This window comes from Pteropus vampyrus, unplaced genomic scaffold (genome assembly GCF_000151845.1).
Source record: "Pteropus vampyrus isolate Shadow unplaced genomic scaffold, Pvam_2.0 Scaffold113, whole genome shotgun sequence".
Taxonomy (NCBI): domain Eukaryota; kingdom Metazoa; phylum Chordata; class Mammalia; order Chiroptera; family Pteropodidae; genus Pteropus; species Pteropus vampyrus.
Genome location: NW_011888894.1, coordinates 3,067,216 through 3,080,656, shown reverse-complemented (window position 1 = coordinate 3,080,656; position 13,441 = coordinate 3,067,216). Strand labels below are relative to the sequence as shown.

The following is a 13,441-nucleotide window of genomic DNA, read 5'->3' as shown; positions in this document are numbered from 1 at the left end:
CCTCTGCAGTTGCTGGTAAGTGTAACTTCTTGCCTTGCTGAGATAGGGTGTGGGGGCATTAGTAAGGAGGCTTCTGCTTCTAGAATGTTTCTTGACTGAAATACTGGCTTGGAAAAATCATGCCTACCCATAACTTAGTGGTGAACACTTTTAAATAGAGAGAATGAGACACCATTTGTAAAAGTTGTTGTAAGTGAAATTCATGGCTAAGCTGCCCAGCTCCCACTGAGGGGGTGAAATCGCTAACATGGAAGGGCCTCATGCTGGCTGTACCTGCACCTTGGACACTGATGCAGACGGTCTGAGAAAGGGCACAGACATGTGGACTTTTAAACCTCCATGGGTGGTTCTGATTGAAAGAGCTGTTTCAGAACCTGTTCAAACCCCTCATGATGAAACTAAGACTCGAGCAGTTTAAAAAATGTGGCCAAGGTCATATATATAGTTAGCGGCAAAGATAAGACTTTTGCTTGCTACTCTAGTGCTCAAACAAAATAGTAAATTCACTTGGTTTGTTGCCTTTATTTACATACGTTTAAACCTATTTTAACTGCTACCTTTTTTATTATGAGACCTAAATTCTCTATTTTTCTGTTTCCTCTCTTTCGCCCCTCTTCCCTTTCTTTTCTCTCTCTTATACACAATTTATTTTTTTTAACTCTTCTTTTTTATTTTGCAGGCATTTCCATTACATCTGGATATACCATAATGTACCATAATATATCAGACTCAACAAGTCTAAAATAAAAGTTGCATTTTTTTTCCCAAAAGCAGTTTTGGGGTTTTTTTTACTTTGTTATTTCCTTTGACAATTTCTCCAGGTCTTCAGGCTCACTTTAAAGTCATCCCTGCTTCTTCTGCCATTTTCCCTCTATAATGCCTCTCCCATTTGTACTTTTCTTTTCATCTGTCAACTATACTCGATTCCTTGTCCTCACCACTACACACTGTCCCTGTTATAATGATTTTAATAGTCAGAATAATTGGCACGAGCTACTGTAACAAGCAACACCCAAAGCTCAGTGATTTGACAAAAGGAACTTTTATTTCTCACTCACATAAAGTCCAATACAGATAACTTCATGGTGAGTGGCTGGCCAAGTGCTGATTTATGGATTCCAGCTTTTTCCTTATGTAGCTTCCCTGTCTTCCATATGTAGCTTTATGGTTATTCCGAAATCATCGAGCTAGCAAATGGGAGTTTAGATCAACAGCATGAGAAGACACATCTGCTTTCACTTCTTCAGATAGAAAATGACCACATCTGTTCATTATCCATGGTAAGGAGCAGTCACGTGACCATATCTAGATGTGAGGGAAATGAAGCCAAGAAGAGGAAGCCTGTCTACGCCAAAAGACCAAAATTTTCTTTCTGCTTCCAGGCTGCCCATTCTTCCATCCTCAACATCACTATGCAACATCTATGGCTTTAAAGTACTACTTTGCCTTCATTGCTCTTGTGTTCAAAAACTTTTTAAAATTCTCCATCAACTCTAGGACAAAGTTGAAGACTCTTAGCTTGGGTTTTAACTCACTCTACAGTGTTCTTCTAAACAAACCTCCCCAAGTGGCATGAGTGAGAAAATATTATAAATGAAGGAAAAAAGATGTGATCATAAAAGTAGAAAGAGGTTCATGTACACAATTGTCACAAAAGACACTCAATTCATTTGACTATAATTTCCCTGTCTTTTCCTGCTGTATCCTAAACTCTCCATTTTTTATTCCTTTTATACTACCTTTATCCATTTTGTTTTTCTTCCTCCTCTTCTTCTTTCCTTCCTTCCTTTATTTCTCTTCTTCCTTCTATTCTTATTGACTTTCTACCTTATGGAAATCACTGGAAGAACTTTCTGAAAGGGATAGAAGGATGAACTAGACACAAAGAGTCTCTACTCTCAGAGAACTTGCTGTCTATTATAAAACACAAATAACTATTAAAATATAATAAATGTTAAGTATCAGAGGAGAGGCATGAGTAGAATATAATGATCCAAAGTACAAATTGTATTGGCCAAACCTGTCAATGATAAGCAAAAAATATATTTATATGCTTCATTGTTTTCTTCATTATGTAACTAATCACTCCTTTCCTTAAATGGTCCTAAATTTAGCTAATGTCTTTTATTTAATGACCCTAAATTCACATACTGAGGTCATAACATATACCCTCCTCTGTTCCCCAACTCTCCCAAAGTTCCACTTTGATATGGTACAGTCAGCCTATGAATTCATTTTCATGTCATTTTTTGCCATACCCAAGAAAGAGCTCAAACTTGCTGTTAGGAGGGGAAAAAATTCAATCTAAATGGCCCTGGGATGAGGGTATAGTTATTTGGGCAAGCTAATGTAGGTTCTATCATAAGAAAATATTAATTTCAATTTTAAAAATACATGTAAACTATGTACATGATGTAAAAGAAGCAAATAAGAAAAACACAAGGAAAAAATATAAGTAAACTTTGATCTGATTTTAGCAATGCAAAAGATTTTCTAAGCCTAACAGTATAGAATAAATTACAAGAAGAAAGATATATATATAAGCTTAACTGCATAAAATATAAAAGATAATCGTTTTTAAACCAGCAAAATTTAAAGGCAAATTTAAAACTCAGAAAAATACTTTTAACACTTATGAGAAACAAATGACAATATTTTCTATGTTTTTCCTTAAGAGTGAATTCTTTATTTTTATAATTAATAGACAGTCAAGTGCTTATTAAAAACCTCCAAAGGGTAATATTTTTAACTTACAAAAAGTTTTCATAAATCCACAGGAAAATAATGAACACACACATCTTTTTAATGGGCAAAAAACCTGATTAGAGAAAGATGAAGTGATAACAAAAGATGGTGAATGGTTGAAGCTTCAGAAACATCCCACCTGTATTTGAATTTCAACGTCTCCAATTTCTCACACATATTTTCTCACACAAAATCTTCATGTGAAAAAAATGATAACAAAGTGCCCCCTCAAAGCATCCTTGTGAACACTGATGGGCTCACATACATAAAATACAACAGTCACTGTCACAGAGTAAGCTCTCAATAAAATTTACCTAATATTATTATGATCATTTATTGTAAATGAAACATTTCAACCTTGTAAATTTTTAGAGAATTGCAAATTCAATCAACGTTATTAAATCAAATGTAAATGAAACTAAGGTATTTGGAAAGTCCCTAATTATTTGAATGTTTTTTTTTTTAAAAACCACCTCTAAATAAGCCATAGATTAAAAAGGAAGTCAAAGAAATTGGAAAATAATTTTAATTGAATAGAATTAAAAATACAACATATAGAAATTTGTGGGATGAAGTTCCTTAAGCAGTGCTTACAGAAAAATTTGTAACATTAAATACTTATAATAGAAAAAAGAAAGGTCTCAAATAAATGATCTAAGTATTCATCTTAAGAAACCTGAAAACAGGTTTGGGTTTAATATTGAATTAAACCCAAAGCAAGCACAAAAAAAGAAATAATAAAGAGCAAAAATCAATGAAATTGGATATAGAAAAAATAGAAAAAAATTAATGAAAAGCACCAATGGTTTCTTTTAAATATTCAGTCAAATCGATGAATCTCCAGACTGTTCAAGAAAAAAAAAAAGACATGAATTGTTAATATCACCAATAAAAAGAGGATATCACCACCTCACTGATTTTACATCCATTAAAAGAATAAGGAAATATTAGAAACAACTTTATATTCAACAACCTAAATGAAATGGGCAAAATTCTTAAAAAAGACAAACTACACAAGTTCACTCAAGAAGAAAGAAATACCTTGAATGGCCCTATATCAATGAAAGAAACTAAATTTGTATTTTAAAACTTTCTCACAAAGAAAATTCAAGGTCCAGATGGTTTCATGGGCAAATTCAACCCAATATTTAAGAGGAAATTAATATCAATTCTATACAAATTTTCCCAGAAAATAGGAGAGAAACTAACACATACCAGCTTATTTTATGAGGCCAATATTGCGCTGATACCAAAAACAAAGATATTATGAGAAAAGAAAGTACAGACCAATATTTCTCATGAACATGGATGAAAACAATCTTCAAAAACATTAGCATATTAAACACAGCAATATATAAAAATAATAATGCATCATGACCAAGTGAAGCTTTTCCTGGGAATTCAAAATTCCTTTAATATGTGAAAAATCAATCAATATCATTCAACATATTTACTGTAAAAATAAAAAGCCATATGATCATCTTGATAGAAAAGTATTTCTTTTCTCTGAGTATTTAATGCTATACATTTCTCTCTAAATTTATATACTCACAATAACTCTAAGCAAACTAGGAATAAAAAGGAATTTCTTCATTCTGATAAAAGTCATTTATAAAAAACCTTCAGCTAACATCATAATTAAAAATTCATAAAAGAAAAATGAATAAATTAGACTTCAATAAAGTTAAAAGTTTCTCTCTTCGAAAGAAACTTTATTTATGAAAAGTTTATGAAAATAAAAGACAGACTGAGAGAAAATATTTACAAAAGATGTATTTTAATAAAGAACTTATAGCTAAAATACATAAAGAACTTTCATACTAATAATAAGAAAATGTACATTTCAGTTTTAAAAATAGGCAAAATATTTGAAAAGGTGGCTTACTAAAGAAGATATACAGATGACGAATAAGTCCATAAAAAGATGTTGAACCTCTTTGGTAGTTAGGAATATGCAAATTAAAACCACTACATACATATTAGAAAGGCTAAAAACAACAAGCAAACACAACTGAAAATTCCAATTGTTGTCAAAGACATGGGGCAACTGGAACAATCATACATTGCTGGTGGGAATTCAAGATGCTACAATCACTTTGGAAAACAGTTTGGCAATTTTTCATAAAAGTTAATTGTAATCATCATGCGATCCAGAAATCCCACTCCTAGGTATTTACTCAAGGGAAATAAAAGTATATGTGTACATTAGAACCTGTATGTGAATATTTATAATGGTTTTATTTGTAATCACCAGAAATAGGAAATTAACCCAAATGCCTTTTTATTTTATTTTTTTTAGGCGAGGCAACCCTTGGTTGACCTCACAGATTGCAAGGACCTTGTCAGTTTACAATCTCTATTTTTTTTATTTTTTACACCTACAGCATCTGGTCTTCCTAGGTGGTCTCTCATCCAAGTACTAACCAGGCCCGATCCTGCTTAGCTTTCAAGATCAGACGGGATCGGCCTTGTTCAGGGTAGCATAGCCATAGACCCAAATGCATTTCAATGATGATTGAATACATAAATTGTGGTACATTTATGTAATGAAATACTACTTAGCAAGAAGAAAGGATCGACCCACTGACACACAACACAGATGAATCTCAAATCTATTACACTGAGTGAAAGCAGCCAGAATCAAAAGATTACCTACTTTATAATTCCATTTACATGACATTTTAGAAATATAAAACTAAAAGGACAGAAAACAGTTTAGTGTTTGGCAGGGCCTAGGGATGAGGGGTAAGGTTGCCCATAAAGGGACACAGAGAACTTTTGGGGAGGAATGGCAATGTTCTATATTGCTTTTGCTGGTGGTTTTATGACTGCATACATTTTCAAAATTCATAGAACTGCAGAGTCATAAGGATAAACTTTGCTGTTTCTAAATTACATTTTAATAAACCTGATTAGGAAAATAATATTCATTAAATATAAAAAAATAAGCAAAATGTAAAAACAAATTGAAAACTGAGGGACATATTATACAAGAAACTCACTTTAAATATAAACACACACACACACACACACACACACACTAAATAAATAAATAAATACATACATACATACATACATACATACATACATAAATACATAAATAAATAGTAAATATAGAGACACAGATAGGTTCAAAGTAAAGATGTAAAAAAGATATGTCACCTAACATAAATTTTTTAAAAAGCTGGAGTACCTATATAAATTTCAGACAAAACAAACTTTAGGACAAGAAAAATTATCAGGATAAAGAGAGGCATCACATCATGATAAAGGTACCAATCCTCCAGGAGATATAACTATTTTAACATATATGCACCTAACAACAGAATATCATAAAACATGAGGCAAAAACTGATAGTACTACAAAGAGAAATAGCTAAACCTACTATTTTAGCTGAAGACTTCAATACCCCTGAACAGTAATTAATAGATCAAGTAGGCATAAAATCAGTAAGGGCATAGTTGAACTGAACAGCACCATCAATCAATTGGACCTGATCAGTGCATAGGATACTTCAGTCGGCAATGGCAGAATATACATACTTCTCAAGCTCATGTGAAACATTCACCAATAAACCACATTCTAGGCCATCAAACATACCTTAACAATTTAAAAGAATAGAAATCATACAAAGTATGTTTTCAGACTACAATGTAATTAAATTAGAAATCAATAACAGAAGATAACTGGAAATGCCAAAATATCTGGAGACGAAATAATACGTTTTTACATAACATATGAATCAAAGAAATCTCAAAAGAAATGAAAAGGAAATGTACTAAAAAGTTAACAGTGATTATTTCTATTTAGTAGAATAATGTGTCAATCAATTTATTTGGTTATTTTCCATGTTTTCTACAATTTCCTATGAGTTACTTTTCTGATCAGAAAAAGAATTAGGATATTTTTTAAAGAAATATTTTAAAGGTACAATGTACTGGCTGTGGTAACCACTTGTGTAAGAGAGGAAGAAGGGGTGAGGAATCAGAGCTAAGAATGACTCAAGTGCCTATCTTGATTGACTACTTGTTAAAAATGCCACTGAAATAAACAGAAGTTAAAGAAGAGATTATCAGGGTTAAAAAGTACAGAGCCAAGTCAGGAGTACTGCAGGGTTAGGCTCCTTGCCTTGGTCACTTTGAGTCTCAGCATCACCAGTTATCCTTTGAACATGAAGCCAAACTACAGTGGGTTGAGATATGACTGGGAGGTGAAGTAGAATCAGAAAATCTACATGATACTTTTGAGAGATGTAAAGGGAAGGAGAGTTATAAGCTCTCTGTATGAAGAAGGTAGAGTTAAGGAAAGGTTTTTATGTTTGTTTTAAGTTGTTCGTTTGTTTTGTTTTGTTTTGTTTTTAGCATTGGAGAGATTTGCCCATGCGAGCCAAAAAGAAGTATCAAATTAACAGGAAGACATTGAGTTTTGAGAAAAGAACAACCATCTGATGAAGAAAGGTGATCATCAGACATGGAAATTTCAGTCTTGGAATCTGTTAAGAGAACATTCCTCCAAGATAAGACAGAATGAAGAATGTGTGAAGATAGAGATTGAGCAATGGAGGATAACAGTTCAAGAAGCCTGATACTTTCTATTTTCTGGGTATAGTAGGCAGTTAGGTTAACAGTAGAGCTGACAAAGAGGACTTGGGTAGACTGCCAAAAGTTTTGAACAGTTACTGAAAGAGGAAAGAATCTTGCTACAGACAATGAAAGCTGAATTCCATTGATACTGTCACAAGTCCAAGGGGGATTGTTTTTGCATTTAAATTCTTTTTCTTTTTTTAATCTCTCGTTCAAGAAGAGAAAGGAAATCGTTTGGCTTCATCCAAATTTGAAGAAAGTGGCCAAAATTAGTGGAATCTGTTTTGAACCTGAATTTCAGTTGAGATCATCTTCGATTGAGCCCTAATCATGTGGCAGGAACTATGCTAGACACAAGGAATATAAGTTCTATCATAAAAGATTCATAGCCTGACAGATACGCAAGATGTCATTACACATCATCCATATATACCTTCAATCTATTTGAAGGTGAGTCATGAAATCCTAAACAATAAATGGTATCTACATTTCTTAAATATACATGTTTGTTTGGATATCTCCTTTTATATGTGCCTTATATCCCTTTATGAAGAGACCAAATCAAATTTAAAGGTGTGTCAATTATAAAATAATAATAATAATAATCAAGTGATTGCTTTTTTTAGAGAAACGCCCATGGCCACCAACTAAAATATTAATTTACTGGGAGGAGCTCAGGGTGTTGGAATTTATAGGTGTGAGAAGGAGAAAGGAACCTCAGACATGCAGGAATATAACCTGAGCATAAAGGCCAGGGCGAAAGGGTAGTTTCAATGGCTATCGGTGAGGATTGAATCCATATAATATCTCAAGCTCAGTGTATAGCAAAATGTAGGTTCTTGATAGATGAAAAAATTCTGACTCAATTTTTCTCTATCCAATAGAGATTAAATGAGATATTTTGGAACCATAAAAGTGAATCTGAGAGTGTTATGAATGTTATAAACTGGTTTCCTCACAGTCACTGAACCTCCAGTTATACCACCTAGCTCTGCTGCTCCCCTAGGTGAAAGTAGCTTTACCTTTTACCCCTATATGTCTATGTCCAGGCTGTCCCATAGGGCATAACTAAAGCTCCATTTTCTGCTTGAAGCCTCTGTAGCTTAAAGAGCTCACACTCCTCTAAATGTTCAGTCTTCACACTCCAGCTTAAAGAGCTCACACTCCTCTAAATGTTCTGTCTCCACTGCTCATTTAGAGAAGTCGCAAGGCGTAAGAGAAAGATCACAGGCTTCAGGATTACATGAAAACTATTCCATTCTCACCATGTGACCTTAGACAAGTTGCAAAGCCCCTTAGAACCTCACCTTCTTCTTACTTTACTTTGGTGTATCTATACTATGTGTGTATCTTGCTTCCCATCAGAGCCAACCACATAGTAAGCAAAGCCCAGTGTAAAATAAAAATATGAAACCCCTTCTTCAAAAAGCAGGAAAAACTCTTTCTTTTCTTCTATAATTTCTCTTTCTCTCAACTTATGATAGTATTTTTGATTTGCTATTTACTATCACACTCCCTTGGGTATGGGGATACTTGCAAGGTAAGTGCAGATCCTTAAAGTCACCTGAGGCCCCACCCTGTGACTCTGTACGCAGGTGTAGGTGCCTGACCTTGAGCCTTCCTGCACCTGTACCTAGGCCCCACCAGTGGAGGTAGAGGGTGGGTCTTCAAGAGCCCCTCCGGGGAGGTGGGGAGAGGCAGGAGGTGGGGCCTCACATGAGCCATAGCAGCAAGCCCCCAGTTCATGTTCTATTGTCCCGTTGAACTTCACTTAAAAAACACAAATTTAACAATAAAATTATTAAGAATTTCAAGATGGTGCCCACAAAGCATTAAACTCGTCCAGTATGGGACTCTCTTCTAAGGGGAAGCCCCTTGTGGCTACGCTGGTCACATGTCCATGAAGCAAGGCCTGTCTCTCATATAGATTTCAGGATCTTGGAGTATGAGCACTGGTTGTTTCAGATCTTTGAATCTTCTATAGCACTTGTGCTTAACTGGGGCATTGCATTTTCTGAGCATGGTGATTTGCTGTTAATTAATTATTTTTCAATATGAGAAAATGAGTAAAAGGTTTTATACCTGGTGAGCCATTGCTGAGAAGCAAATGAAAAAACTTTCCTGGTCTTAATAAGGAGACTTTGTTCTTTATTCAAACCCAGTGGGATCTCTGAAGGAAAAATACATCCCCCAGAATAAGCCCAAATGGATACATTTTTATTAAGCGCTTTTGGGAACGAAAGGCTGGGTGGGGGTTGGGTAGAAAGAGAGCATGACTGAATAAACTCAGAAGCTCACAATTCCCTGAGCCACCTCTGACGATCCAGTATCCTCACTGGAGTGATGCAGGACAGGGCAATTTTCCCCGAGTGGGAGGGAGACCAAGCTCTGCACCGAGAAAAGGGTCTTTTGGCGGGGAGTCTAGAAAGAATTCAACATGCACGTCAAAGTTAGAGTCAAAAGAAAAGTTTATTGGAAAAGGGATAACACTCTACAGAGTGTGGTCTCCTCACAGAGGCAGAGAATGAGAGGGAGAGTGAGAGAGACAGAGAAAAGGCACTGAGAGGGACTCTGAGTGTTCAGGGAATTTAGTTTATACATCATTCTTTAGAACCTGTGTGTGATTGTTTAAAAGACTTTGTTAACCCATTTCCTTTGATATGAACATACAGTGAGGAAGGGGAAGAGTATGTAGTGTGAACAGGTAAGAATATGCAGAGTTTAAGGCCTGCTGGCAGTTCCTAGCCTTCAATCCATAGGTCCTCCATGGTTTTAGCCATAGGCAATGACTCTTGGTTGCTGTTTCCCCTTCACAAGTGTGGGAAATGGGTTGTTAGCAATCCCAGTAGAAATCTTCCTTTGTTCTGCAGGTGTGTTCCTGGCCTGACTGCAGGGCTGGTCAGCATATTGCAGTCTCCGCCTGTGGTTTGATTAACATTTTAATTCTCTTGCCTCCTCCCTACTTTAGGAGTATGTGTTCTTCCAGAAGTGAAAAGATTACATATGTGCATATATTTTCCATTTTAGATGTAGAAAAGGAAACCAAATCAGATCAGTCGCCTTGCAGAAAACAGTGATTCACAAAATTGTGCTTCATTGTTTAGTAGACTTAAGGCAAGTCCTTTACTTTGGCCTCTGGCTGGGGAAGCCATGGAGACAGTACAGTGAGACGGCCACTGGGTCCTCACAGGACCTGGGCCCCAGGTGTGGCATTTTTGTCCTCATCATTTGGGATCTGATTTTCATCTTCCAGTGATCACTTCTGTCCTTTCCGAGCCTGATTGCTGTGGTTGAAGAAACACACCGTAAACACAAGTACTTTTACGCCATTTTCTCTAAACTGCTTCAACTGAACACTGAACAAAATGCAAATGTTATTATTTCTGAATTGGCTATGAGATAATTATAAAGCAGCATGTTACTGGCACTTCGTGCTTTCCTCATTTGGGCATATTTTCTCCAAGTCCTTTTCACTATGGAAATACTTAACCAGGTTCGATTTTTCAATATTCTCTTTATCTCTATTTTCGTATATTTTACAAAAAGGAAGTCATCACTCAGGAGACCTTCTTTAAGAAGATTTTTCCAATTTCCGAGACATATCATTGGTTGCTTCTGGGGGCATCCAAAAGGTTTGACAAACGTAATTGGACAAACACACGAGCAGCAACAGAAAGGCAGCATTATATATATTTTGGAAGGCAATGATCCCAAAGGAAACAACAAAAAGAGAGGTCTCTTCCTCCATTTTGCTGTAATTTGAAAGGAATTTCTCTCCTCTACAAAAACAACTATGCAATAAGCATGGATTTTCTGGAATTAGAAGCTTTCTAACAAAAGTTATTAAAATGTTAATTTACATTTTCCCATTGCTATTTTGTTAGATATGCCATTTTTGGCCACAAATGTATATGGAAGATTTGATACAAGTAATGTAGGAAGCAAGTAATGTAGGAGGAAGCAAGAGAACAGTTTTAAATGTTAAATTAAGCTCTATTCAGAGACTGCAATATGCTGATCAGCCCTCTGGTATACTGAGGGCATGGGAGGGGTAGAAGTTTTCCCCCAGGTGATGAGGTATGTTTGATCTCACAATGAACCGTCTGACTTGGAACCATTACACAGATCTTCAAATTGGTGCATAGGATGCTCAGAAAAACAACAATAGAGCCAAAGAGACTGACACAGAATCTCTGTCTGAAAGGGCTTCCACACTCAAACAAATAAATTATAGTGTGAGATTAAATGGGCTAAAGACCAGATAAGCCCTGAATATCAGAAAATGGAATAAGAACTAAACAGAAAACAAGATTACTGAGGGCTTCACAGGTGTTAAGGGCTGCAGGGTCAGCCCACTAACAAGTCTGTACAGGAGGGGGATCTTGAATAAGGATATTTAATGATGAAAAAATACCCTGTAAGTAAACATTCCCTTCTGCTCAAAGAAGTCTGATTTCCCTAGGAAAGCTCTAAAGGCCCTCCAAATCTACAGTATTAATGTAGAGAGGAGGCAAGAGAATTAAAATGTTAAATCAAGCTACATTCAGAGACTGCAATCTGCTGATCAGCCCTGCAGCCAGGCCAGGAGGACACCTGCAGAACAAAGGAAGATTTCCGCCGGGATTGCTAACAACCCATTCCCCACACCTGTGAAGGGGAACCAGGAAATACAGAGTCTTTTTTAAGTGGCTGCCCTACACAAAATAAAATTGTCATTCCCTATGGTTAAAACTGTAGGGAACCTAGGGATTAAAGGCTGGGAACTGCCAGCAGGCCTTTCACTCTATATAGTCTTACCTTTTCCCGCTACATACTCTTCTGCTTCCTCACTGTATGTCCACATCAAAGGAAATGGGTTCAAAAAGTCTTTAAACTATAACTCACAGAAACTAAAGAATATTATATAAATTGAATTCCCCAGAACACTCTGGGGCTTTTTTTCTTTTCTTGGGTTTTTGTCTATGCTTTCTCTAGTCTTTGCTTTTCTCCTTCTTTAATAAACAGTTTTTGCCCCTAACTTTTTAGTGTGCTTGTTGAATTCTTTCCAAACTCTCCTCCAGAGGACCCTCTTCTCTCAGTGCAGGGCTTGGTCCCTCTGCCAAATCGGGGAAATTTGCCCTGTCCTGCGTCAGTATGAGCATAGTATACATGGACTGTATCCCATTTGTTCCACACAAAGGGAGTTCCCACCCAGCTCTACATAACAGGGTGTGGGGTCAAGTGAGGCTTTGGGTGTGAGTGCTGGAAGATAAAACGATGATAGGGGCTTGGTTCTTGGCATGGCCCTGCTTCAAGCTCTGTGGCAGGGCAGGCCCTGTTTACTTATGGGCTGGTTTGCCCCAATACTAATCCGAAGTCCTTAGGACCACGTAATCTCCTGGGACTCCCTTGATGCATCATCATAGCCAATGTAGGGAAGCACCTCTCTATCTGACTCCAAAATTCAGAAATGAATAAATATAACACATTTTTATTTTCTAACTTGAACATCTCCTTTATGCAATTCTAATTTTTTAAATGGGCCTATTGAGCATCATCTATGTGGTGGCATATTCTAGATTCTATTGAGGTAAGAGCAACAACAAAAAAACATGAACATGTTCTGTCTTTCTCATATGGGAGGACAAGAAACAAAACATAGCTCTCAGGGTGAGAGGGAGCAAGAGGCTTGTTCATGCTTCCTTATGACTTTTGGCCTTGGATGAGAGACAAGGACTGAGTTTAGGGTTGACCATCCACCCTACCCTCACCCACCCACACACAGTCACAGACTTCTACACACACTCACAAACACACATTTATACGTATCACACAAAGTACAAAGGAAGAGGGTCTTTGATTTTTGAAGCCACTGAAATAACAATATTGTAGAAAGGAGGAATTTCTTCTGTTTGACCCAATAGGAAACTTAAGGCCTAAAAGGCAAAAAAGACTCACAGAAAGAAGGAAGCGGAATAGAATTTAAGTCTCCTGGCTTCTATTTCAAATCGGTAGCTCCCAAAATGGATTTCCAAAACCTCAGAGGCAGCATGATTGTTGTTTCTCTAAGTAAGGTGTTCCCCAGGGATGTTCATAGGCATTAAAAAAAAACTAAATTAATAAAAGAAAAAGG

General features: G+C 36.2%; 1 protein-coding gene and 1 pseudogene across 1 annotated transcript in view; one reads left to right on the top strand and one right to left on the bottom strand.

The window, feature by feature from the left end:
- Positions 1–247: 247 nt before the first annotated feature.
- Positions 248–13,441, top strand: part of GKN1 (gastrokine 1) — a 22,056-nt gene continuing 8,862 nt past the window's right edge. The window contains exons 1-2 of the mRNA XM_011365621.2: positions 248–412; positions 1,161–1,280. Coding sequence (XP_011363923.2) covers positions 248–412; positions 1,161–1,280 — 285 coding nt within the window. The remainder of the gene's footprint in view (positions 413–1,160; positions 1,281–13,441) is intronic.
- On the bottom strand, positions 5,121–5,239 carry LOC111743443 (annotated as a pseudogene).